The sequence below is a fragment of the Gekko japonicus genome, unplaced genomic scaffold (assembly GCF_001447785.1).
Source record: "Gekko japonicus isolate JY-2015 unplaced genomic scaffold, Gekko_japonicus_V1.1 scaffold3010, whole genome shotgun sequence".
Classification (NCBI taxonomy): domain Eukaryota; kingdom Metazoa; phylum Chordata; class Lepidosauria; order Squamata; family Gekkonidae; genus Gekko; species Gekko japonicus.
The window spans coordinates 87,751-100,715 of NW_015169876.1; the positions used below are offsets into that span (position 1 = coordinate 87,751).

General features: G+C 47.7%; 1 protein-coding gene across 1 annotated transcript in view; it reads right to left on the minus strand.

Annotated features, from left to right (window-relative positions):
• Positions 1–12,965, minus strand: part of CCDC39 (coiled-coil domain containing 39) — a 43,153-nt gene that overhangs the window by 1,173 nt on the left and 29,015 nt on the right. Inside the window, exons 15-19 of the mRNA XM_015417453.1 lie at positions 8,358–8,517; positions 4,564–4,670; positions 2,593–2,733; positions 2,233–2,412; positions 1,335–1,411 (exon numbers count right to left, since the gene is read on the minus strand). Of these exons, the coding sequence (XP_015272939.1) occupies positions 1,335–1,411; positions 2,233–2,412; positions 2,593–2,733; positions 4,564–4,670; positions 8,358–8,517 (665 nt within the window). The remainder of the gene's footprint in view (positions 1–1,334; positions 1,412–2,232; positions 2,413–2,592; positions 2,734–4,563; positions 4,671–8,357; positions 8,518–12,965) is intronic.

Consider the following 12,965-nt stretch of genomic DNA (forward strand, 5'->3'; position numbering starts at 1 on the left):
CTAGGGTGAATTTTGTGATCAAATTTCGACACTCCCCCTTTGGACTGCTCTTTGGTTTGAAACTTAACCTCCATTGGGGATTTGTACTCCCCACAGGTATGTGAGTCTGTGACCCTGACATTTGGGGATCCCGGGGAAAGGTTATGTTGCAATAGAGAAACAAACCAAACTAGAAATTCCTTCTAAATTAGCCCTTTCCAGAAAACACGAATTGAAGATTTTGTTATAATGGGTTAGATCCAATGCTCCCTCTAAACTATGGAGTCTTGTGAGCAAAAATTCTACTTTGTGAGCTACTGGCATTAAAGTTGCGAGCGAGCAATTTGGTTACTGCATAAATTACTTTGCTCTAGAGCCATCCTTCCTGAGCTAAAACAACAAATGTGTGAGCTGGAAGCTAAAAAACTCTGAGCTAGCTCACACTAACTCAGCTTAGAGGGAACACTGGTTAGATCCTGCTTGGATTTCAACAGGTGGGGGCAGGGGAGAGCAATTTTTGCTGATTCCTTCCTCCTGCAGCAGCCCAAACTGCCTGCTGAAATAGTACTCCTGATGGAAGGGAACCCCTCCCCCCCGAATACCACAACAGTGGAACTGAGCAATGGAACCTGCCCCCCCCCCTGGAAATCTAAGTGGCATCCTCAACTATTGTGTTTCTAGCTGAAAATCCAAGTGGCATGAATGGAAGTGCCCAGCTAGCTCTATAGCAGAGGTCCCCAATGTGGTGGCTGTGGGCGTGGTGCCCACCAAGTGGGGTTTTTTTGGGGGGGGGTGTACAGGGCCAAGTACGGCTTTGGCCCAGCAAGGCTTCTGATTGACTACTGGAGTTGTGATTGACTGTGCCATTTTCTAAAAATGTTGCTTTTGGCAAAAGCTGCCACCACAGCACAAGCATCAATACTGTGCTACTGAAGTTAAGCTGTGACAATAATTTTGCGGCTGGGTCCGCCTCCTGCAGCAGCCATTTTGTTGGTGCGCCATGTCAGGATTCCAGATGTGCCCACGGGATCAAAAAGGTTAGGGATCCCTGCTCTATAGTCCGAGGAAAGGGCCAAAACTAGATGGGGCCTCTTCCTCCAGTTAGAGTATCAAGTGTAGCTTTGTGACTCAGAAATGAAGCAGCCTGTTTACAGACTGCCCTCTGCCACAAACCGATGGGCTCTGTCTTTTAATTCCCTGCCAAACATGTGAGTCTCTGCAGGCATTCCTTTTGGCCACGTGGCTTGTCCAAAACAGTGAGGCATAACCTGGGCCTGTACTCCCTGGCTCAGAGCTGAGTGTGCTGTTCAGTAAGAAACATTTCGTTAAAAACCTTCCGCAGTGCAAGTACTTACATGCTCAAGGGCGATGAGCTGTGAGTGGACGAGTGAGCACTAAGATGGCAAGACACTGGAGGGAAGGATAAGTCAGCCTGAAAGTAAAAACAAAAACAAAAATAAAATAAGAATTGAGGCATACAGCAGGCCACCAGCAGAAGTGAACAAAACTACTGATTCTGTAGGATGTGGTTTTGGACAGTGCGTGCAGATCTTGGAAATAAATTCACTGGGTTGGATCTGAGGAACTGTGAAGAGAATCGTGTTTATGGGATGGATCTTTTCTCCCGCATCCCCACCAAGAGCTGGTGAGGGCAAGGGAAGCCTAAATAAGAGAGTGGAAAGTGGCCCTCCCTCCCTCCCCTGTGAACTGGTCTCAGCTTGTTTCCCCCTTCGCTGCCTCTCACTGTAATTCAGGGGTTCCCAACACGGTGCCCATGGGTGCTGTGGTGCTTGCAGGCCTCTTTCCTTGCTCCAAGTGTCTTCATATGGTGCGGGTCAGGTGGTCCTCTTCCCCAGCAGAGTTTTCTCACTGGCCACCCGGTAATCCAATTAAAATAATGTTGCTTTGGCAGCCGCTGCCGTCGCAGCATTGATTTTATTCTCTTGCTCCTCTTTCCCACTGTATATTTTTGTTACCCCCTCATCTCCCCTGCACTTGGACTTCCTCTGGTTGTGTACGTGGGTCTGCCTCCCATGGCAGCTGTTCTGTGGTTGCGCCCACCACCCTGTGTCAGAGTTCTGAAGATGCCCACGGGTTTTAAAAGGTTGGGGACAGCCTGCTCTAGTTCCTGAACAGCACAGGAGGCTGATGGGGAACGGGGAGGGGGATCCATTCGGTGCCCCGACTCCATTTGCAGTTTGCTAGACTCAAGCCAGTGTTGGTGAGAAATATCGAGTGGGCTAGAAGCGGTACCTGTTCAAAATACGTCTGGAAGACTGAGCTTAACTCTGGATTTGCGTTCGAAATATCAAGCAGCATTTTATCAATAGATTTGCCGAACTCTTTCAGCTCACGAAAATCGATATCTTGTTCTTCCATTGTTTCTGACTCCGTATTCTTTAGTGAGCGGAGGTCTCTGGATAATCGGGAAACCTTTATAGGCGTGAAATTGTTACACGGCTTTGCTTAATAAAAAGGAACAGATGTTGTGGTAGCACTGTAAATACATTCTTATATAGCACATACTTTACCAGAAGCTCACAGTGGTGACTAATTCTGAAAGGCTGTAGTTTCAGATAACACTGAACCTGTTCTGTATTAATTTCAACCAACCTGTTTCACGACTCGCTCTAGTTTAGGCTTCTGGGATTCTATTTCTTTGGTCAGTTGTGAAATGAGTTCATTTTTCTCCTTGATATTTTGTTTGCAGAGAGCTTCCTCTTTTAAAAGGTCATCCAGAGTATTTTGCATGGCCTGGGAAAATAAGTTCATATATAAGCTTGTTTGAAACCGCTTTTTAAATATGCTTATAAAATAAAGTGAACAAGAAAAAGCAAGTAGACATTTTTTTTGTTTTTTCTGTAGTCATTTTCATGTTGGTAGAATAACCACAACCTGATGCCCCTAAGAGGAATAAGAACAGAAATTATGTGTGTGTAAAGAGCCATCGAGTTGCAGTTGACATGGCTACCCCTGCAAGGGGCATTCAAGGCACATGAGAAGCAGAATGAAGAATAAGAAGAAGAGATTGGATTTATACCCCGCCCTTCACTACCCAAAGGTGTCTCAGAGTGGCTTACAAACTCCTTTCCCTTCCCCTCCCCACCACAGACACCCTGTGAGGTAGGTAGGGCTGAGAGAGCTCTTGACAGAAACTGCTCTTTTTCAAGAACAGCTCTTATCAGAACTACGGCTTGCCCAAGGTCCTCCAGCCAGGTGCAAGTGGAGGAGTGGGGAATCAAACCCGGTTATCCCAGATTAGAGTCCGCGCACTTAACCACTACACCAAACTGGTGTAGTCTTCCTTGATGGTCTCCCTTCCAAGTACTGACCCTGCTTAGCTTCCTAGATCGGACGAGACTGGGCTATAACCGTGCTGCTTTCCCTCCCCAAAACAGAGATTAGCCATCTATTTGATTGCTCAGTTTATAAGCCCTCTTAAAACAGTGCAGGATGTAAACACAAAGTATTAACGAGATCCATGGAGGCATTTCTTAGTACGTGGGGTGAGAGACAGCAATCAGGCCCCCGTCGGGTATACCCAGGGAATGTTGTTCTTGCTTGGGGCCTCCGGGTACACAATCAAGTGAAACATTTTGGGCCTACTCCTAACTCTGTGCTGTTCAGACTGTATATTAGAGGCATGGATTCTTAAACCCACAGTGTGACACCCAGCCTGCAGGACTAAGGGGATAGGTGTAAACTGATGCAATCTCTACTATCCCCTCTTCTGCTTTGCATACAGACCCCCTGTACGGGGTTGGGTTGCCCTCTAGGTGGGACCTGGAGATCTCCTGGAGTTACAACTGGCCTCCAGATGACAAAGATGATGAGTTTCCCTGGAGAAAACAGCTGCTTTGGAAGGTGGATTCTATGGCACTGTAACCGCATGACGTCCCTTCCCTCTCCAACCCCCACCCTCCTCAGGCTCCACCTCTAATATTATCTCCAGGAATTGTCCAACCTGGAATTGATAACCCCAGGACAGGGTGATACGATTGTGGTCTTGATCTGAAGAACAAATATTAGAACTACACAGCAGAAGTCAATGACAGGGTTGTGCAGTTATTGGGGGAGAATCAGGATGCTGTCTGGACACCCCCCTCCACTCCTCCCGTCCCCCAACAGATCACCTGTGAGTAAGACAAGAGCCCCCATCAGCCTAACAGCTGATCGGCACCGCGAGATTTCCATTTTTAAAATATACTTTCTGTTGTCACATATTCAGCTTCATTTAAAGTGTGCATTTGTTTTGCATGTCAAAAGGGGAACCTGTTCCTTTTCAAACTCAGGTTGTGCCAAAAAAGAAAAGCGCTACGAGTGGAGAACAATGACTCCACACTCATAAGAACCAAATCTAAATGCCTACAATGTTGGATGAGCGCTGGAAAAAACATTTGATATTTATTCTTTCCTCACGTCCACGGCTTTAGCAAATCCTGCTTAGTCTGAGCAGGAGAGCGTCTTCAAAGAGAGAGAAAGGGAGTGGGTGGAGATGACGACAGTGTTTCCCCCCCAAGTTTAAATCTGGAGATGGATTAGGCAAGCGCCGTCACACCCAGTTAAAACCAGAAGCCTCTTTACCTGGATATCTTCCTGGAGCTCCTTGATCTGCCTTCGCTTGTATCTGTATTTCTCATCTGCGGCTCTTTTCTCTTTTTCCAGTTGCAGCTTTTCTTCATACTCTTCGCCTAGAAAACACTTTGATTGAGGGCTCAATCTTGGACACGGTGGTATGCACCCCAGGTCAACAAAAGACTGTCTGGCTCTCTGTTCTCATGCGACATAATGGATGCATTTCAAAAACAAGTCCTTCAGAACCAGCATTTATATGTAGGTTCTTTTGGAAGAAGACTCCATACGGTGGAGGCGTGTGCCACTGGCTAGCTGAGTGGAATGGTGGCCAACAACCCACTGAGGGGTTCGGTACCTCTAACTAATCTGGGAGGTGATGCTAGGATGCAATGAACCGCCCACAGCCAGCACATGGGTAACACTGCCCATTTCTCAACCATGGTCAAGGGATGGTCAGCATTAAGTTTGCACCAGCCCAGGGCTGATTTCTCCCGGTAGAGAGGGCACATGCTTTCTCCAGAGCTCTGTGCAGACAGTATTTTAACACTGAGGCACAAATGAACAGAGATCTGAGGTCTTGTTTAATAGGATATTTTTCAATTGCCATGGGAGGGAAAGCGGCATGGTATAGCCCAATCTTGCCAGATCCCAGAAGCTAAGTAGGATTGGTACATGGATGGGAGACCATCAAGGAAGACTCTGCAGAGGAAGGCAGTGGCCAACCATCTCTGCTTCTCACTTGCCTTGAAAGCCCCTTGCTGGGGTTGCCATAAGTTGGTTATGACTTGATGTTACCTATGTAAGTGCATTTCCAAATGCTCTAGTATCTTCATCTAAGTCAAAAAGGATTAGGCGCTTTCCCCCCTCCTTACTGCAAAACGGCAGCACCATCCATTTTAAGACACTCTGTTGACAAAAAGTATCCTCCCAAAGATGGTCTTTGGCCCTCCTCTGGCCACCAGGATCCTGGGAGCCACATTTAGCCTACCCAATCTCTGCAACCGGTCTGCTAAGCATCATCTTCCCTGGCCACCTTCCCCATTGCAGGCATTAGGGATGGGCATGAACTGGGAAAATGCAGTTTGATTCATGGTGTCCCCAGTTCGCAAACGACAAACTGTCACAAACTTTTAGCCACCAAACAAACCAGTTCGGTTCATGATACAGTAGAATGCTCTCCTCCCCCCAGTGTGTTAGATACACCAAACTCATGGGATCTCTAGCTGACTCTCCTCTACCTACCCTCCAAGTTTGGTGAGGATTGGATTTACGGGGTCTGAGTTACAGTGCCCCAAAGAAGGTGCCCCCAACTTCCACTATTTCCAATTGAGGGGGGGAAAACAGCAAAAAAACCCCAAGGGCAATAGAAACCCAGCAGAATAGAATCAAAGTCCCAGAGAATCTCTGCAGCAGAACCTGAAAGGGGGGCATTTTTGCAAGCACAGCAGAACCCAGTGTCATTGTGGCAACGCCAGCTCAACAGGACTGATGTGAAGCACAGAATCAGTCTCCAAGCAAGGGGGGGGGGTGCAAGCCCAGCAGAACTAGTTCAGTGTACAGAATGCCTAGCAGAACCCGGTGCCATTGTAGCAATGCAAGTAAAAGAGAAGTAATGTCAAACTAGAGAATCCTTGCAGTACAAACTGAAGGGGAGGACACATTTTTTTTCAAGTCCAGAACAACCAGCTGAGTGTACAGAAGGCCCAGCAGAACCCAGTGCCACTGTGGAACTGCAAGCTTAAAAGGGCTGATGCCAAAGCACAGTGTCACAAGAAATCCGGGGGGGAGGGATTTTGCAAACCCAGCACAACCAGTTACAATGTACAGAATGCCCAGCAGAACCCAGTGCCACTGTCATTGTAAGCTTAAAAGCACTGCTTTCGAAGCACAAAGTCACAACAAATCCAAGCAAGGGGGAGGGGTTTTTTGCAAGCTCTGTCCAAGAAAATGGGAAGGTAACACAAAGGAATGCCAGCAAAGGGGGGAGGGGTACTTGAAATTGACAAGACTGTTTTCAAGGTTGGAGAATTCCATCTCCCCCGGTTGTTTTGGAGTTTAGTAAATACAAGTGGAGACCCGCAAGAAACTTGTGGAATGGTTATCCTATTCCTCACACCTTTGCTTCCTCCTGTCTCCCTCTACCTCTCTCACACTCTCTCCCTTCTGCCCCCTCTTTCTTTCCTTCAAAATTACTGATGGATCCAAGACAGTTTGCTTTCCCCCCTCCTTGCCAGAAAGAATTCTGGCTCTCAAGTGCTTGCAGAAGAGAAGGTAAAGATATTGTTTACCTTGACTTCCAGAAAGCTTTTGATAAAGTACCTTATCAAAGGCTCCTAAGTAAGCTCAAAAATCATGGGATAAAAGGACAAGTCCTTTTATGGATTCACAAACCTCCATGAACTGCTTGAAAGTTCATGGACAGTTCGTGCCAGTTGACCTGCCGTGAACATCAGTTCTTGAACCACGAACCAACCAAAATTCATCATGAACTTTAGTCTGTGGGCCAGTTCCCTTTTTCCATGGCTCCTAAAGCTTGTGTGTGCTGCACTGGAAGGCATCACAGAGGCTGGACCTTTTGCCCTGTCATCATACATGAACAGCAAGCCATAGCCACAGGGCAATGAGCCAACTTGAGAGGGGGAAAGAAAAGCAGACCAACAGATACTCAGTTATTTTGCTAAAGACACCATTCTGACTGTGCTTCTTTAATACAATTCATAATCTGTCTTTGAATTAAACATTTACATTTAAATTTGAGAGCACATAAAAACTCACTTTTCCAAAAAGCACATCTTTCTACCCCTTTTCCACCCTTCTTTCCATTTGTATCCTGCCTCTTATTCCAAAACCTCCTTCCTTATCTTTCCAACAATCCTTTGAGGAAGGCTGTATTCATGATGATGGTGATTTGCCCAAGGCCATTCAGGGAGCTTCACAGCAGAGCAGGGGTTTGAGCTCGTGCTTCCGTGGCCCAAATCCAATACTTTATTGACTGCACTACGCTACCTCTGATCTTCCTATGCTGATTCGCAAAAGATGACATAAAATTACTGATGGATCCAAGACAGTTTGCTTTCCCCTCTCCTTGCCAGAAAGAATTCTGGCTGTCAAGTGCTTGCAGAAGAGAAGGGAGAAGAATGCTGATTCTGTGAACTTAGGCTGATCATGAGAGGGAGGGCAGGAAAAGTCGCATCAGTGCTTAGTTCTTGTGGCCCTTTCTTACACGCCCAAGGAAATGCTGATTGCCACTTTGGGGTCAGGAAGCAATTTTCTCCAGTTTAGTTAGGGCTGGAGATGCTGGAGGGTTGGGATTTTTTTTGCTATTTTCTAGGCGTGGGGCAAGGGTCACTGGGGATGGGGGGGGGAGATATTTGTGAATTTCCTGCATTGTGCTGGAGGTTGGACTCGATGACCCTGGAGATTCCTTCCAACTCTATGATTCTAAGACAGGGGCTCCTATTGCTGGCCAGAGGAATAAGGGCTGCAGGAAGTTCTGCTGCTTTCATCCGAGTACAATCACCTTAACAAAATCAGCCTGGCCCAGCTGCATATCAGTTCTAGCTGTCAGACTGATCTCTGCCCCCTTCTTCCCATTCCTCTTCCTTTGCATGTCTTTTTCAGACTGTAACCCTTAGGACACAGCCCGTCTCCTTCTGCTATTGATAGGACCTGCTCTGGGAGACGACTGTCCGAAAAGTGGGGTATAGATTCAACAACAAACAACAACAAAAAATCCCCTGCCCTCTGTTGCCCCACATCTGTGCTGCCATTCCAAACTGCCCCACAACGGCCATTCCACTTACTGCTCTCTGTGACTTTCATTAATGAGTTTCGGTAGTTGCTGTTGCAGTTATTGAGCACGTGCAGGGTGTTCTTCAGGGCGGCGCATTCTTTTTCAGCTTGCTGGATCTTGGCATCCAACACGTCCCCTTTGCGTTGCAGATCCTCCTTTTCCTGAGCAGCCTTAAAATCAAATCAAAAGAGATTGCAGTGATCAAACCTCACCGTATTGTGGGCAGGCACAACAGTTAGGTTATCTGTTGATAAAGGAAATGTAAGAAAGAGGGAAGACATCTGCGGTTAGATAACATCGCTGCCTAAGCAATACATTACTGTTTTAAATAAAAACTTTATTCAGTAAAAGGAAAGTTGGCTACAACACCTTACGAGTTCACCTTTCATTCTATAAACAAATCATACAGACTTTATTAAGTTCGAGTCACCGCTAGGGATGTTCAAACCGAATGCACCCCCGAAAATGGCCCATTCGGACCCCTTTCGGGTTGCTGCAGGCCGATTCAGATTCTCTGATCTGAATCGACTTGCTGCTGAATTGCCGCTGAATTTCAGCAGCAATTCAGCACCATTATATCCTATGGGCCATTGAAGTCAATGGCGAAAACATAGGGTATATTCTGGGGGCTGGAGGGGAGGGTGTTTGAGGGAGAGGCTCCGAACTTGCAGGGTAGCTGCTGGAGCCTCTCCCCAAGATACCCGCCATGTTTCAGGAACATTGAACAAGGGGGTCCAATTCTATGGGCACCCAAACAGGTTGCCCCATCCCCTCCATTGTTCTCTATGGTGGGAAAAAGTAACTTTCCCCCTGGTCCAATGTTCTTCAAACTTGGTTGGTATCTTGGGGAGAGGCTCCAGCAGCTACCCTGCAAGTTTGGAGCCTCTCCCTCAAACCCCCTCCCCTCCAGCCCCCAGAATATACCCTATGTTTTTGCCATTGACTTCAATGGCCCATAGGATATAATGGGGCTGAAATTGACATTCAGCTGGCCAAAAGACTCCCCAATCGGCTGTACTGACGAAACTGACATGCGGGAGTCTTACTGCCAGACAAAATTGATTCTGCCCAATTCGACCAAATCCAAATGGGCCAAAAAATTTTTTGCACACCCCTTGTCACCGCCCTAGTCAGAATGTGCGTTCCCTCTAAACTGAGTGTGAGCTAACTCACAGTTTTTTAGCCTCCAGCTCACACATTTTTGTCTTAGCTCAGGAAGGATTGCTCCAGAGCAAACTGATTTCTGCAGTAGCAAAATCGCTCTCTCACAACTTTAATGCCAGCAGCTCACAAGGTAGAATTTTTGCTCACAGGACTCCACGGCTTTGAGGGAGTGTTGGTCAGAATGTTTGTGTGTTATGTGCCGTCAAGTCGCTTCCAACTTATCGCAGCCCTATGAATGAACAACTTCCACAATGTCCTCCTGCTAACAGCCTTGCCCAGGTCTTGCACACTCGAGGGCCGTGGTTTCCTTGATTGGATCAATCCATCTCATGTTAGGTCTTTTCCTGCTGCCTCCCCTTGATCAAAGTTCTCCAACTTTTTGCCAGGCAACATACAGGGTAGTTTACTCGACTGTACACATGCCTTTAGTTTCTCCAGCCACTCCTCTTTATTTGGAGTTGTACTCCTTTTCCAGTATCTAGCAAAAACTTAATCTTGTGGAGGTTATGGCATATAAAACAAATGCTTGAGTATCTTTGGGAAGAAAGTCTACATAATCCAACAGGAAACATTTAGGGGAGGAAGGTAACTTTATATAGTCCTTGAGAAATAACTAAGGTTGCCACCTCTGAGTTGTCACATTCCTGGAGATCTGGGGACGGACCTCGGCAGGGTACAATGCCATAGAGCTCACCCTCCAAAGCGTCTACTTTCCCCAGGGTTACTGCAGCCTGGAGACCAGCTGTAAAAGCAGGGTATCTCCAGGTCACACCTGGAGGTTGGCAACCCCAGAAATAGCTCTAGACCTCATTTGCTAATGTTCTTCTGCTCTACTGCATCTCCTTCCATATGTATGACGTCTGCATCCTAAGCAATACTTCAAAAGATGGCTGCAGTTCAGTCCAGCGTCACTATCTGATCATGGGGTCACGGGGGACGCCTACGAGGCTTCTGCGAGGCCACGGGGCTAATAGTCTGAGCCGCGGGGGTACCTGCATGCCTCAGCAATCAGATGTTTCTGTCAATCACCTGTACACATTCTTAAGCTTGAAAAGGATCGCGCACAGCAACAAGGCTTTCCTCGCGGTTACTGATTACAGCCCTTCATAAAACTTGTTCGCAGCTTGAAAAGCAGGCAATTTTGGAAAGTTTGCGCGACTCCCCAGGAGGCCGCCGAACCAAAGGTGGGAAGGACGGCAATTACTCAACCTGTGCTTCAGCGAGAGATTAATTTTGTGTTCCAAGCCTATTCAACGTGAACGAATAAATGGGGGAAAAAATAAAACAGGAGCAAAGTGCCACGTGCTTTCTGAAACACTTGTACAGAATGACGGACAGAGGGATCTGGACCCAGAGCCCAATCAGCAGTGCCCAGTACGGTCTAAACAAGAGAGGTGATAAAAGTCGGAGCAAGAACCTGAATGGGATAATAGGGGTTGACAAGAGTGGGTGAGGATAGCCAGTTCGGCAGGATGAATCAGGAAGGTCTAACAGCCTCCAGAGCAATTTTACTCCTCTCCTATCTAATTTAAGTCATAATATACACCCCGCAGTTTCACACATAAGGGGCAAAGGCTGTTTTCCCTTCCACACTGTGATGTTAGCTCTCCCTCTCCTTCACATTTTGTACGTCATGCCTCCGTGCATGCCACTCTTTGGAAATGAAGTGACGACTCCTGGGTAGTGCTGAAATAATTACACATCCCGACCACTTCTAAAGGGCACCATTAGATGGCAAAATACCCTCCTGCAGCCTTGGGGGTGTGGAAAGTGCTGCCAAGTCATAGCTGACTTATGGAGACCCCCGTAGGGGTTTCAAGGCAAGGGACGGTGGTTTGCCCATTGCCTGCCTCCATGCAGCAACCCTGGTAGTCCTTGGTGGTCTCCAGTGTTCGCTCTAAGCTGAGTTAGTGTCAGCTAACCCACAGTTTTTTAGCCTCTGGCTCACACATTTTTGTCTTCGCTCAGGAAGGAGGGCTCCAGAGCAAACTAATTTATGCAGCAGCCCAATCACTGGCTCACAACGTTGATGCCAGGAGCTCATAAAGTAGAATTCTTGCTCACAGGACTCCACAGCTCAGAGGGAGCACTGGTGGTCTCCCATCCAAATACCAGCCAGGGCCAACCCTGCTTAGCTTGTGAGATCTGGAGAGGTCAGGCTGGCCTGGGCCATCCAGGCATAGAGGGTGCAGACTCTCCCCTCCCTGGGAGCCCCTCGCTTCGGATCCCACGAAGTCCCTGGTGGGGTGGTCTGCTGAGGCAGAGGGGCCCACTTTTGGTGGGTTAAGAAGCATGGAGCAGTGGGGGCTTCCGGTCTGGTCTCTGTGAATTGCGGTCACAACTCTGGGAAGCTCCCGGAGGTGATTCGCCCACGCGCAGCTAAGGGGGGGGGATCCGCGCCAGCGGAGACCCTAAGGAGCCTCAGGAAGGGGTTCCGATCCGGGGCGCTCAGGGGATGTGCCTCTTTCCCGGCCCCGAAGGTCGGAAATCGAGGCTCGCCCCATGCCCCAATGGCCCTTGCTGCGGCAGTGTCCTTTACGGGGACTAGCAGAGCCGCCGGACGTCACTGAGTGATGAAGCGAGGAAGTGAAAGCATAAAGAAACAGACAAGCGGCTAACTGTGAGTTGGAGATCGAATTACAAGCTACCGGTGAAAGCACATTCCATCCCCCGGGAAAGCCAGAGGGAGAAGGGAGGATTCCCCCCCCCACTCGAGAAAGAGACTTTTTTGAAAGCAGAAAGGGGGGGGGGCGAAGGGAATTTTGGAAAAAGTAAATTACCTTTTGGGAGAGGGCTGAAAACGGAGTAGGGAGTGATCCCTCTGCTGCGCAACACGAACTTTTAAAAAGTAAACAAAAACTGAAAATGGCGGGGCCGAAAAAGTTCTTGGAGAGGCAGACAAAGAAGACGGGAGGAACTTCCGGTCTTAGCCCTGCCCCTGCAGGGGCTGCTGTCAATCAGCAAGAAGGGGAGATGCTCCGCCCTCTGCTAGATGAACTGCAGAAAATTAACCAAAAACTGGACAGCATGGAAAGTGCCTATAGTATTCAACAGAAGCAGATGACAGAGACAGGCAAGAAGGTGGATGAAATTGCAAAGAAGTGTCTGGTATCAACGGAAGAAATACAGAAAGTCAAGAAGAAGGTCAGTAAAGTTGAAAAACACCAAGAGAAGCAGGATAATAAACTATTATTGCTTCAAATGGAAAAATCAAACCTGACTCTTCGATTTCAAGGGTTGAAAGAATCTGAAAAGGAAGACCTCAGAGACATCCTGGTGAATGCGTTGGCACCATTGACTGGCAGCGAAGCGGGAAAAATAAAAGATGAGATGGATTTGGCCTATAGAGCCTACTCCAACTTTACAAAGAAGAATAACCTGCCAGCAGAAGTGGTTGTGAAATTTACCAAGCAGCGTCTCAGAGATCAAATCTTAAAAGCAGCGTCATCAACAC